Raw genomic sequence first — 13,992 nt, forward strand, 5'->3', positions numbered from 1 at the left:
ATTTTTCTTTAGCTCTTTCACGCATCTTAGCTATCTTGCACTTTTCCTTATATTCCAATAAGATTTTATTAGAATTATTTCCCAATATTTTTATATTATTATTTATTTTCTCTGCCTTTAATTTCTTGGGTCCATCATAGGTTGGTGTCTGAATTTACTATCTTTACAGTCCTTCTTTCTACATGCCTCTTTTGCAGTTTCCACTGAACTTCTCTTAAGTTTTGTCATTCTTCGTCAAAAGTCATATTAGCCTTAGGAATACCTTTTGGACAAAGCAGTCACTATATTTAATGCTTGTTGGCTGATTTCGCAGCTCCTCAATTTTCCAGTTGAACTCTCTCTTTTTTTTTTTTTTTTAATATATATATATATATATATATACCACTTATTTTTACCACAATCACAAGATGACCATCATCTTCTATTGAGTAAATTAAAAAAGTGATATCTTGCATCTTCAACCAGTTGTTTAAAGTCTTTTTCTATATTTTCTATATCATCAATTGTGTTTTTCTTGTTTTTATTATGCTTCCTCCATGTAAACTTGTGGCAATCTTTATGCTGAAATACTGTATTAAAAGTACATGACTTGACAAAATTCTATCCAGTAGTCTTCTGATATTATTTTTGAGTTATCCTCCTTCCATCCTTCCTCTCTCCCCCTGTACATTTTAATTGTTGTTTCCTATCCTGCTATTTAATTATTTAATCAATAATACTATTCTTTCATGATTAGTTTCTGCTACTCTTTTGAAAATATTAAAGGACTTTTCATCTTTTTTTTTTTTTTTGAGAGGCTACAACGTAGCCGAGTGGTCAGGGGCGCGAGTGCAATAGCACACGCTCTTTGAGTAGACCAGGGTTCAAGCCTGTAACTATTAAATACAATAAACGGTTGAATTGATGTTGGGTGAAGGAAACACCAAAATAAAACCAAACCTGGCTTGTAAAAATTCTGCTGGACATATCAACATGGAGGAACACCAAGCACTCCATTCACGTTACTGACCCCTAACTGGGACAAACTGCAGATAATTTTATTTTCATCATATTTTTTTTTGAGTCTTCAACTGGGCCATATCAAAGACAAATTTCACCATCCACCCCTCCATCTTAAATTTTGGCGACGTAGCCGTATTCGATAATTCTTAAAAGGCAACTATTAAACAATAATTCATAATTATTGTTTAACTACAGTACCCCAGTATCCATCTTCTTGGCTTCCCTGATATATGATATTCTGATATAATAATTACCTAGCTCTTTTGCTAATTCCACTTCTTTGCCATTTAATCTTCTTAGACTGATGGTACCCAACTTTCCATTCTCTGTGGATGTTAAAGTTACATAACCAGAATATTTATCATGATGCAAACTGCCTATCTTTCATTCTTATGTTAATTCAATGTCTTTGGTAGATTGTTATGCATGGAAAACACATTAGGGTCTTTAACGTATATTTAAGATGCATACGCTAATAAATATTCTTTTTGTGATTAGCATATATAATATGTAAATTTTAAATTGAACTTGAAAATAGTACCATGTCTAATTTTGGTAGCAGCTCATTAGAACAATGAATGGTTATCATATTTTGCACACAAAAAATCTTCTGTGGTGTCTACAGAACACTGCTGCAAAGTAATGGCAACGTTGTTTCACGATTCCATCAGAACATGTAAAACCTTTCTAGTAAATGATTTTTACACTTCACTACCAAGGAAGCTCTGTCTAGTATTTCAAAAATTTGGTTAGAACTTCTTGAAAATATTTTCCTGATGTAAGATTTATGAGGTTCTACTGTGCTTAATAATTCTATTGGACATTCATTAGCTTACCTTACTCTACTTTGTTGTGCTTTTATATTTCCTCGACTACCAATGCTCTGTGGAAGCACTACCTCATTATCCGGAGTGTCCAATTCTGCTTCACTTTCTGACAAATTTCCTGACTTAATATACTCACTAACATCCTTGTAGTTACCAAGATCAGGAACCTTACTCTGAATTAGTTTTTTGACAGCCTTGCTCACTCCACAAGGTGATACCTTGATAGTACTATACAAAGAAAAAAAAATGTTATTTCACAAAAACCAACTTTTAATTTTAAAGAGAAAATTAAGAGACAGAAATCTTATGCTTTAAGTCAATACTTCAACTTTTCAATGAATATATGAGTAAGCTAAAAAACAAAAGAGAATGAAAAAAAACAAAAAAAAACATGTTTAACCAAGCACTGAAGTTATGGGGATGAAATTCATTCAGAGGGAGGGAAAATCTTTCATAGGGGGAAAAAAATTGACTCTGTTGTTCTCTTCAGTACCTTGCAAAGAACATTCTGAAAGGTGGGTCAGCAGCAATAAACTCCTTTGTCTGACAATGTCAACATAGTTTCTGGATATTTTCCTATACTTTCCCTTCTGTAGCGTTTTGTGAATAGATTCTGCAGTGAAATGGTCTTAAACTTTGCTACTGGCAAAGTTCATTTTTGCCATTGACTTTATTAGAAAAGGCAACCTGTGCTGACTGTTTTATCTAAAAGTTATTAGTAATCAAATGAAATACAGAACATTGTTATACCAGTGCTTTTTTTTGTAAAAGAATAGGTGCCGGTACTCATTCTTTGCTATCAGGAAAAATTTTAAATTTATAGGACAAGAAAAGTACAGTACTCTAAAACATTATTTCCTAATATTGTTACTTTAGTAGTAATGTTTTTGGAATAAGAACAACAAATTAAGTATATTAACACAGTTTATTAAGCATAAATTTATTATTCAAGTATACCAGGGGGCTTCACCCTCGGCTCACTGCGCTTGCTTCTTTTGATAAAATAAAATACTTAACAGAAGTTTTCGAAACTGTGTCTCTCTCTTCCTTAGCTATGAATACATAAATGCATTACATATGGAACTCAAGAATGGTACCGCGTGGTCATGTTGGATAAACAAAGCACGTGCACAAGGTTTATCTAGCACGAGCACGCTTAAGCAGAAGCTTGTTTTAGCACAGTAAAACAAGCTTCTGTTATGCATTTAGCATTAGCATTAGCATTAGTAGAGGCATTTGATGCAAGAAAGCAAGCTTATGCAGCATCAGCCAAAAAAAAAAAAAAAAAAAAAAACCCACTTCCACTTCACCCCTCCGTTCGTTCATTTTAGTATTTGTTGCGTATTACCGCGTAACCTGCATCCCTCTTCTCCCATTGGCTGAATAAATATCACTAGGAGGAAAATTATTTTAATGTATAGAAAGATAAAAAATAAGTAATAAGTAAAAAATAATAAGCAAAAATTAGTAACGAAAATTTCCTAATAAAGTTTTTATAGAATATTCCAAATTTTTATTGAGTTGTCATCCAACGCACTATGCTGACTTCTTTTCTTGTTTGTGTCTGTTGCTGAATGATGTTTCCAAAGCAGCCACGAATCGACATATTTTGATGGATCGAAGCGGGCCTACAATTTTAAGTCAGCAGTGGGCTTTTGTTTGTTTGTTTGTTTTAGAGTTTTATGGTGCATTAGCATCTAAGGCTATAATGTGCCAAGTCAAAAAGATGTAGAATATAAAACTATAAAATTGAAATTGTTTGTATATTATTGTAAAAGAATATACGATATAAAACGTTCATATAGCATAAAACGATAAAAATATTCTAGATAGAATTCTTTAGATTAATAAGTTGTAAAAACTTAAAAATAGCTGACATGTTGTCATTGTCCGATAAAACCTGTCTGAGTGTATAAGGCTCAGACAGATGGCTAAAACATAAACGGCGGTCATTATAAAAGGACGGACATTCAATTAAAATATGATGGACTGTTAAAATAGTGTCACGATTTCTACCCATAGGACGATCGTCTGCCCTCAGCAGATAGCAATGTGTCAAGTGACAATGTCCTATGCAGAGCCGAGATAGAACAACTTCCTCTTTTTGGTTCTTGCACAGACTAGACTGCCAATGTTCAATTAATCTCATATAACTTGTTTGTAGCCTGTCCATTCAATGAGTGTTGACATTGGGATACCAATTCTTTCAAATTACTGGCCTGTAGTCTGTATAGGGGACAGACTATAGGCAAGAGTTAAATAGGTTCGTTGATTTGGCTGCAGTGTCTGCCAAATCACTTCCTGAGATCCCAATGTGGCCTGGGATCCAGCAGAAACGAACATCAAATTCGAATTGTGCAAGGAAGTGCAGCTTCTGCTGTATCCGGGTCAGAACAGGATGAGGGTTGAACCTCATCGATGATAAAGCCTGCAATGAACTCAGAGAATCGGTATATATAATATATTTTTTGTGGTGGGTGGTTTGTATACAATCTAATGCTAGCTCAACCGCATGCAGCTCTGCAGTGAACACAACTGCGTTCGTTGGAGATCTGCTCAGATACTGTTGTGTCTGGGAAAACAGCTGCAGATCCGACAGACATTTCTGACCTCGAGCCATCTGTGTAGACGGGCAAGAAGTCAGCATGTTCCGAGCGCGCTGCTAAAAAGAGCTGCAGGTAGACGGTGGATGGAGTACTGTCCTTTCTCCAATTGTAAAGGGATAAGTTGCAGTTTGGGACACGAGCATGCCAGGGTGGAAAAGGTTGCCCTGGTGATGGGGCAACATTGTCTAATGTGATATTCAAATCATTGAGTATTGACCTTTGGATATGAATACCAAATGTTGATTGGCAGTCTGGCGCATGTTGTACAGATTTTCCAAACGGGCTCAAAAACGGGTGTCCACGTCGGATGGTCTGGCAGGGATTTCAGTTTCAAAGCATACTGTAGAGACAACTGTTTCCTGCGAAGCGATAACGAGGGCTCATTCGCTTCGACATAGAGGCTATGGACAGGAGAAGTTTGAAATGCTCCAGTGGCAATACAGATCGCCTGATGGTGGATGGGATCCAACCATCGGAGTACGCTGAGTCTGGAGGATGCGTATACCTGGCACCCGTAATCTAACTTAGATCATACGAGTGCACGATAGAGGCGCAAAAGGGTACATCAGTCAGCACCCCAAGAATGTGAGGAGATTGCACATAGGATATTCAAGCCTCTCGTGCACTTCGCACGTAGTTGACGGATGTGTTCTAGAAAGGTCAGCTTTCTATCAAATATAAGCCCCAAAAATCTAGTATCAGGTACTACTGGGATAGCATTTTGCCCAAGCCTCAGTTCAGGTTCAGGGTTAAGATTGCGCTTTCTGCAAAAATGCACGCAAACAGTCTTTTATGGAGAGAACCTGAACCCGTTATTCGTTGCCCATGAGTTCAGATGGTCGATGGCACGTTGCAGTTGCCTCTCAATTACCCTCATGTTGCAGGAATGACAGAATATGCTAAAATCTTCAACATAGAGGGCACAGTTTACAGTTGGAGGAAGTTGTTCTGTGATGGAATTCACTTTAATGGCAAAAAGCGTAACACTTAAAACGGATCCTTGAGGTACTCCCTCCCCTTGGCTAAAAGAGCGAGAGAGAGTAGATCCTACACAGACTTGGAAAGAACAATGACAATAAAAGGTTTTTAATAAAATTGGGGAGATTACCTCTAAGGCCGATGGTGTACAGGTCTTTTAAAATTCCAAATCTCCAAGTTGTGTCATACGCTTTTTCCATATCGAAGAACACAGATACCAGGTGTTCTCTTTTTAAAATGCATCTTGAATGGAAGTTTTGAGCCTGATTAAATGGTCCAAAGTTTACCTATTCCTACGGAAGCCGCACTACAATCTGGAGAGGAACCCATTAGCCTCAAAATACCAGATAAGACGGGCATTGACCATTCTCTCCAGAATTTTGCACAGAGCTAATCAGAGCAATAGGACGGTAATTCGTTGGGAGTTTAGGATCCTTTCCTGGCTTATGCCAGGAATACAGAAACTGCTCTTCTTGAAATATTCTACAGTGGTACCTTGGATTACGAGTAACTTGGTATGCGAGTGTTTTGCAAGATGAGCAAAAATTTTTAATAAATTTTAACTTGATAAACGAGCGAGGTCTTGCAATACGAGTACAGTCAGTCCTCGTATAACACGTGTTTACACTACACGAATTCGATCATACACGATTTATAAATAGGGGAACGATATCTTATATAACACGAACCGAACTCGCTTATGCACAATTAGCCTTTGTGTTTACAAGAAATGGCAGTCGAACGCAGAATCACCCCAACCGAACACAACCCGATAGGAATGAAGAGAAGATTTTGAAAATGTATTTATGGTTTTTTATATCAGTGAAGGGGAAACACATTTCACCATAATAACGTAAAAACCAACAATTCCAGCTATCGGTATAATCGCAAATGCAATTAGATGGAGTTTACTACCAGTTTATAACAGATTCCACTAGTAGGAACGCAACTGGAAATTGTTTTTATTGTTTTATGGTAGTAACCCCTAGAAATGTGCTTTAGTAAAATGTGAGGTGTTAATAGTGTATCTCTGCCTTTATGGTGTTGTTTATTCAGTTGCTACACGCGCGCGCAGCTTTGTTTATGTGTATCAAGCGTGCCTCCTCGTTTTGTAATAGTGCGAGCGATGAATCTGATTTCCGTGAAATCCTTAAAAGGAGGCAAAAGCAAGTGTCATTGGAAAGATTCCTTGTTAAAGTCGCACAAAAAGAAAAAAATCAACAGATAGCAATGATTCTGTTAGAGACAGTGAAAGTCGTCCTACCCAATAATTAATAAATTCGATTGCTTTATGTATATTAAATTTAAATATTAAAAATATAAAAAGGTATGTATTTTGTATTAATCATTTTTACAGTATATGAATATTTTTGAGTTTTGGAACAAATCATCTGGGTTTCCATTATTTCTTATGGGGAAATTCGCTTTGATATACGAGTGCTTTGGATTACGAGAACGTTTCCAGAACGAATTATGCTCGCAAACCAAGGTACCACTGTATTATATAGAAAACACAGTTGGTCCATGGATTTTGCAGACAGATGTTTTTAAAGTTAATTGCTGCTTTTCAAATTTATCTTTCCAGACCAGAAATTCTGGGGAGTAAGCAGATGTTGACGAGATGGCAGAAAAGGTCCCCCCAAGTACATTGGCTATTGCAGTTGGGTCTGCAATAACGCATCCATTATAGTCCAGGACCGATGAAGGGTGCAATGTATATTTACCCTTCATTTTCCAGATTTTGTCCCAGATAGCTTTACTGCTGGTTGACTGGGTAATAGTGGATGTAAAGCAGATCCACGATTCCTTTTGGCTCTGAAGACGAATATATCGTGCTTTCACACGTGCATGTTTGAAGGCTAAGAGATTGGCTGTGGTAGGATATCGTTGGAATATCCCCCAAGCTTTATTTTGTGCCTTTTTGGCTGCTGTGCATTCAGTATACCACCAAGGTTTTGGAAATGACTGAAACCGGGTAGATGTTTTCGGAATTGTAGCTGCAGCTGCATGGACAATGCTTTCTGTGATATATGCCACTGCATCTTGGGAAACATGCTTTGTAAAAAGGATAGGTGGAATAGGACCAGGGTATGTCTGCCAGGGGCAAAAGTTGATGATGTTGTAGAGCGGATATCATCTTTTAAGGGCACAAAAGGTGATATAGTTGTACACGTTGGCACTAATGACATTAAGAGTAGGAGACTGGCGGAATTACTTGACAAGTACAGGTCACTGATGAAAAAAAGCCGTGAATTAGGGTTGAAATTGAAAGTGTCTGCAATTCTGCCCAGACACGATAGGAGGGAGTATATGATGAGAGCCCTGTCAATCAATTCGGCCCTGGAAAGATTGTGCAGGGCTCAAGGGGTAGAATTTTTTTCAGCCTGGTCTGTACTTGTTAACAGGAGAGACTGCTTCTACAGGGATGGGATACACTTAAATAGAAAGGGTGCAAGAATGTTTGCTGATGCTATCGAGGCAATGTTAGGTGGGTCGGAAAACTGCTAGATTGGGGGGATACAAGGACTAATAGATTAACAGTAGCCACTGGCAGAGGTGAAAGTGATTCTTGCACTGCTTCTATTGGAATGAGCCGCAGCCTGGAAAATAAGATGCAGGATATTTCAGAGACTGCTGGGAATCATTGCAGTACAAGTAAACACATGGGTTGTGTTAGGGTAGCTAAAAAAAAGAACAGGTGCATGTATACTTGTGTGTACACCAATGCTAGGAGTTTAGTAAATAAATTTGATGAATTTGAGGTATTGCTCAAAACATCAAAGGCAGATATTGTGGGGATTTCAGAGACGTGGTGTCACACAGATATAAGAAATGCAGAACTGGAATTTGGGGAGTACAATGTCTACAGAAAGGATAGACAGGATAGGAAGGGAGGAGGGGTTATGCTATTAGTTAAAAACACATAAAATCCAAGGAAGTGAAGCCAGTCGACATCGCTGGACAGTGCAGTGTCGAGTCAGTTTGGTGTGACATAAGCATTGGGAGATCAAAATTGAGAGTAGGAGTGTGCTATAGGCCTAATGACTCTGATGAGTATAATAAGAAACTGTTCGGAGAAATAGAGTGGGCCAGTAAATCAGAGAGTCTTATAATGGGGGATTTTAATTTCCCAGATATTGACTGGAATTTGGGGGCTGGTCACTCACACAGTAGCAAGGCTTTTGTGGATTTATTGGATGATTGTTTTCTACATCAGCATGTTCGGGAGGCAACTAGAGGGAGTAATACTCTTGATTTGATTATCAGTAGTGATTCTTCATGCATTAAGAATCTGCAGATAAATGAACCACTTGGTGGCAGTGATCACAGTGTGCTGAAGTGGGAGTTACTCAAAGAGGTAACTACCATTAGGGGTAAAGGGAAGGAGTATTGCTTTCGTAAAGGCGACTACAATGGACTGAGACAGTATTTAAATTCTATACAGTGGGATCAACTGATGATATTGCCAACAGCAAATTCAAAATGGGAAGCATTCAAAGAACTTATCGTGGAAGCTACTAGGCTTTACATACCAACTAAGAAATATTGTTCAAGGTTTAGGCCTAAATGGTTGTCAGATGAACTAATGAGGCATATGGCAGAGAAGAAAAATGCATGGGATACATACAAATTAACACGTGACACGGACGCCTATGATAGATACAAGTTGATCTGTAACCAAGTTACAAAGGAGGTTAGGCAGGCGAAGGCAGATTACGAGAGATCCTTGGCAAGGGATGCGAAGAAAAACAGCAAAGAGTTCTTTACTTATGTAAACTCTAGAAGGAAGGGGATGAATCAGATTGGTCCACTTGAGATCGATGGGTCAACTGTTGATGACCCTGCTCGGGTAGCTAACAAACTAAATGAATATTTTGCATCGACATTCACACATGAGGAGTTATTCAGCGAGGGGAATGCCAGAGGTGTATTCAACTCTAGCAGTAAGCTAGAGAATCTTGTAATAACTGAGAGCAAAGTGGAGGGGAAATTGTTGAAGATAAACACAAGAAAGGCACCTGGGGTGGATGGGATCTATCCAGTTATATTAAAGGAGGCAGCAAAGGAGGTAAGCAAACCCTTAGCCATAATTATGAGAGCTTCCTTGGCCTCAGGGGAGGTACCCATTGACTGGAGATGTGCAAATGTGACCCCAATTCACAAAGGGGGATCAAAGGCTGACACAAGTAATTATAGACCTGTGAGTTTAACTTCTGTTCCCGGAAAATTAATGGAGGCACTGGTGAAAGAAGCACTGCAGGATCATCTAGACAAGACTTCAGTTATAGCTAGGACACAGCATGGTTTTGTTAAGGGGAAGTCTTGCCTGACCAATTTGATTGGATACTATGATGCAGTCACAAAAGAACTGGATGCAGGGAATAACTTGGATATTATATACTTGGATCTTAGAAAGGCTTTTGATACTGTTGCACATGGAAGACTGCTGCACAAATTGGAGCAGTGTGGCATTGGAGGCAAGTTGCTGCTATGGATAAAGGGGTGGTTGAGGGGGAGAAGACAGAGAGTGGTAATCAATGGACACTGCTCATCGTGGACTAATGTTATTAGTGGAGTCCCTCAGGGTTCAGTACTGGGGCCTTTATTGTTTTCTGTATTTATAAATGATATTGATGATGGTATATCAGGCTTAATGTCCAAGTTTGCAGACGATACGAAGGTTGGCAGGGTTGTCAAGGACAACCCTGCCAAAGTACTACATATGGGAAACAGCAACCCCAGAGCAACGTATCAACTCTGTGGTACTACACTGACAGTGGTAGAGAATGAAAGGGACCTGGGGGTGGTGGTGCAGGCAGATATGAAGTTCTCTGAGCAGTGCAGACGAGCTGCAAGAGTAGCTCATGGTGTATTGTCAATGATATATAGGAATTTTTCTAGCAGGGATAAGGAGGTGATTATTCCCTTGTATAAGGCAATGGTCAGGCCACACCTAGAGTACTGTATATAGGCCTGGAGGCCTCATTTCAGGAAGGATGTAGAGCTGCTGGAACGAGTACAGAGAAGGGCGACTAGATTGGTGAATGGGACAAAGGGGTTCTCTTACGAAGAAAGGCTTAAGTTTTGCAAATTACAGTGTCTGGAAACTAGGCACCAGCGGGGTGATCTGATAGAGGTGTACAAAGCCTTGAATGGTTTGAGCATGCTCAATGCTGATGGGATTCTTCCTCTAGCTCAGAAAAATCACCTGAGAGGGCATAAATTCAAATTGAGGAAAGACAGATGTAGGATAGATGTGCGGAAATTTGCCTTTAGCCAGCGGGTGGTTGGTGGGTGGAACAGACTTCCATCCCTTGTCGTGGAAGTTGATAGCCTAAATAAGTTTAAGGCTCAGCTGGACAGGTATTTCGAACGAACAGAGGGGTGAAGTGGAAGTGGTTATTTTTATTTATTTATGTTACTTTTTTTTTTTTTTTTTTTTGGCTGATGCTGCATAAGCTTGCTTTCTTGCATCAAATGCCTCTACTAATGCTAATGCTAATGCTAATCTTTGATAGGCTCCTGACTGACTGACTGTACTGATGTTAAAGTCTACCAGGTGTTGAAAGGTGTTCCAGTCTGCCTGATCAATCTTCCATCGCGGTAACCTAAAAGGTGAGCATGGCATTCCTTTAAGTAGGCTGGTTATCACTGGGAAGTGATCAATTCCATAAAGATTCTCCTCTGCCTCCCAAGTGATTGAAGGAAGGAGAGAGGGGGAGCATATAGAGAGGTCAATAGCAGAGAACCTACGGGTAGGCATGTGGAAAAAGGTGTTAGTTCCCTCATTTAGAAGGAATAGGTCATTGTCATTGAGCATATGCTCTATGACAATGACGCCTTACAGTAGAGTTAAGAACCCTACCGTAAGGCAAACTGCTACCGCTTCTATTTTGGTGGTGAGCGCAATAGTTTGATATGGTTGCCCAGAATTATAACAACACCCCCACGAGCAGGTCCATCCCCAGTTCTGTCCTTTCGGACGATAGTAGTGTTACGAAAGGAAGGGCTTTCATTTGCCTTCAGGTATGTCTCTTGTAAGCAAAAGCAGACTGGCTCATGCTTTTGCAGAAGGGCCTTGATGTCATCACTGTTTCGCCGGAATCCATGACAGTTCCACTGTAGGAATTTAGCCATTATTTTGGCTTGGTGGATCCATCAGGCGGCTTCCGAGGTGCTGAGGGCTTACCTTTTTCAGTCTTGGCTTTATCCTTCCTGGGGAAGTATGGACGCTGTCCAGTGTCCATTTCCTCCTCAGCGAAGAGCTCCAAAACTGAATCTTCGTGATCTCCTTCTCCCCGACATCCATGTTTTCTTGGGTACTAGGGGATACTTCAACTTTCTTATTCTTTTCTTTGGCAATTGCTTTTTTTATTTGTGGAGCGTTAGGAGGTACCGATATAGGAGTGGCAGCTGATTGATCTTTCTGTGTAGGTTTTTGAGGACTTAAGAGATAACGTGCGATGGGAGTGAATGATTCTTTTGGAGAGATGGTCATGTCCGTCTGAGTTCCAATGGAACATCTCCCTGTTACCTTCTGGGCGTAGGTAGCTTTGTTGATATTCAGAGGTTTCACCGCTTTCCTTGCCTCCTGATATGAAATATTTAGCTCTTGCTTCAGCCGTTGAATTTCCTTTTCTTCTTTCCACCTCTGGCATGCTCGTGAATAGGCTGGATGTTCTCCCTCACAGTTAATGCAGGTGGGTTTTGCGGATGAACATGCTGTTGTTTCGTGGTCCTTTGCACCACATCGAGCGCATGCAAGGACTCCACGGCAGGCCATTTGAGAATGTCCATATTTCTGGCATTTGAAACACTGTAAAGGGTTTGGAACATATGGACTCACTGGACAGTTGATGTAGCCAGCTTTAATCTCATCAGGAGACTTAGGTGAGTTAAATGTCAGGATAATGTTTCTGGTTTTAACCAATTTCCCATCCCTACGTGCATTAATTCTCTTAACGGCAATAACTCCCTGTGGTTTCAATTCCAAGCAGATTTCCTCCTTGGTAACGTCGAGAAGGTCCCACTCTGAAATTACACCTCTCAATGAATTCAGTGTTCTGCGTGGTGTCACTGTTATCGGTATTCCTCCGATTGATGTTACTCGGAGTAAATGTTCAGACTGCCTGTCATTTTTAGTTTCAATCAAGAGATCCCCAGAACGGAGCCTCTTAACTATTTGGGTGAACCTGCTAACCCTTTCTTATAAAGAAGGGTGACATTTTACCAATCGGTTTTTCGCTGGTGGAGTGCATAATTAAGAACCTTGGGACAGGCCCTGATGGTAGTTCAGTTCGCTGCCTCTTTGTAGCAATAGTGCTGTCTGTGTCGTCGTCTATATTTTCAGATAGGGACTGGGTTGTGGCCCCTGAAGAAATAAGTTTGATTCATGAAGTTTTGAAATGGTTCAGTGCACGGGCTCCCCACCCACCACGGAGCACAAAGGGACACCCACTACCCGGCATGCAATAAATGCGCTCAGGAGTGGAACGCCAGGGCTACCCAGACACCATACCCGCACTGCCGCCAGCCTGAATCCTATCCCTCGGACCACAAGGGTAGGGGCATGGCACTGACACAGTTGACCCTCGCAGGCGAGCCTACTAGCTGATTGATCCTAGCCAGGCCTTCCAGGACCACCCGTCTTGTTGAAGCAGGGACCAAAGTGGTGTATTGAAGATGGGCCCCCTCAACCACCACCAGGATCCCCCTTTCCGAATTTCCACGGGTCGCAGCGCACGGCAAACACGCCGGATTCCATTGATGTTAGCCTGGAACCTGGGCTGTGGGCATTGGATCCCAGTGATGCTAGTCTGGAAGTTCAGCAGCATCACTGGGAGGTCCCCTCACCACGCACAGGTGCCCACATCGAGGGGTCAGCAGTGGGCCTACAATTTTAAGAAACAGTAGTGAAGAAACTGTTTTTGTCATCAACAAAGTTCTGGTTGGGCTGGCGATCAGATTCATTTGTGAAAATCCTCTTTCACATTCACTTGATGAAATTGGTATCGTACTGAGAGCGTCCATCAAATGCTTCAATTTTTCCAAAACCATCTTTTCAATTAGGCATTCCTGAAATCCACGAATTGTACCTCTTTCATTTAACTGTAACTAATTGACAATTTTCTAACTTCATTTTCACCAAATGGCGACAATTCATGTTTAGAAGGTTTAATACCTTTGTTGTCCTCATTTTTCTTCTCTCATCATCGATATCGTCACTAGTTCTTAAATTTGATTTTTTTTTTTTTTTTTTTTTTAACTGTCCAAAATGTTGTGTCATTCGGATATTCAGCTACTGCGACCATGTAAACGGAGAGAGAGAAAATTTACAGAAAAATGTGAATAACGTACTTCTGCGAAACAACGGATGATTATTTGTCAGGGTAAAAGAAAATCACTCTCTCCTAATTCTCGGAGGGGGCGCTTACAGTTGATTCACAGCGGTGTTCAACCCACGGCCTGCCCGGAAAGTGAATTAAAACATCGTTTTAAATTTTGCTAATTATCAAAACAATTTTCTCATTAAATGTTTTGTTTGGTGAATGTAATCGTGTATTGTACTTAATAAAATT

The 13,992-nt window shown here is 40.1% G+C and overlaps 1 protein-coding gene across 1 annotated transcript in view; it reads right to left on the bottom strand.

Moving 5' to 3' along the window:
- ppan (Brix domain-containing protein peter pan) overlaps positions 1 to 13,992 on the bottom strand; it is a 128,103-nt gene that overhangs the window by 36,125 nt on the left and 77,986 nt on the right. The window contains exon 6 of the mRNA XM_090380267.1: positions 1,839 to 2,057. Coding sequence (XP_090236393.1) covers positions 1,839 to 2,057 — 219 coding nt within the window. The remainder of the gene's footprint in view (positions 1 to 1,838; positions 2,058 to 13,992) is intronic.

This window comes from Mastigoproctus giganteus, chromosome 8 (assembly GCF_048544385.1).
Source record: "Mastigoproctus giganteus isolate SK-2022 chromosome 8, ASM4854438v1, whole genome shotgun sequence".
NCBI classification, from domain to species: Eukaryota; Metazoa; Arthropoda; class Arachnida; order Uropygi; family Thelyphonidae; genus Mastigoproctus; species Mastigoproctus giganteus.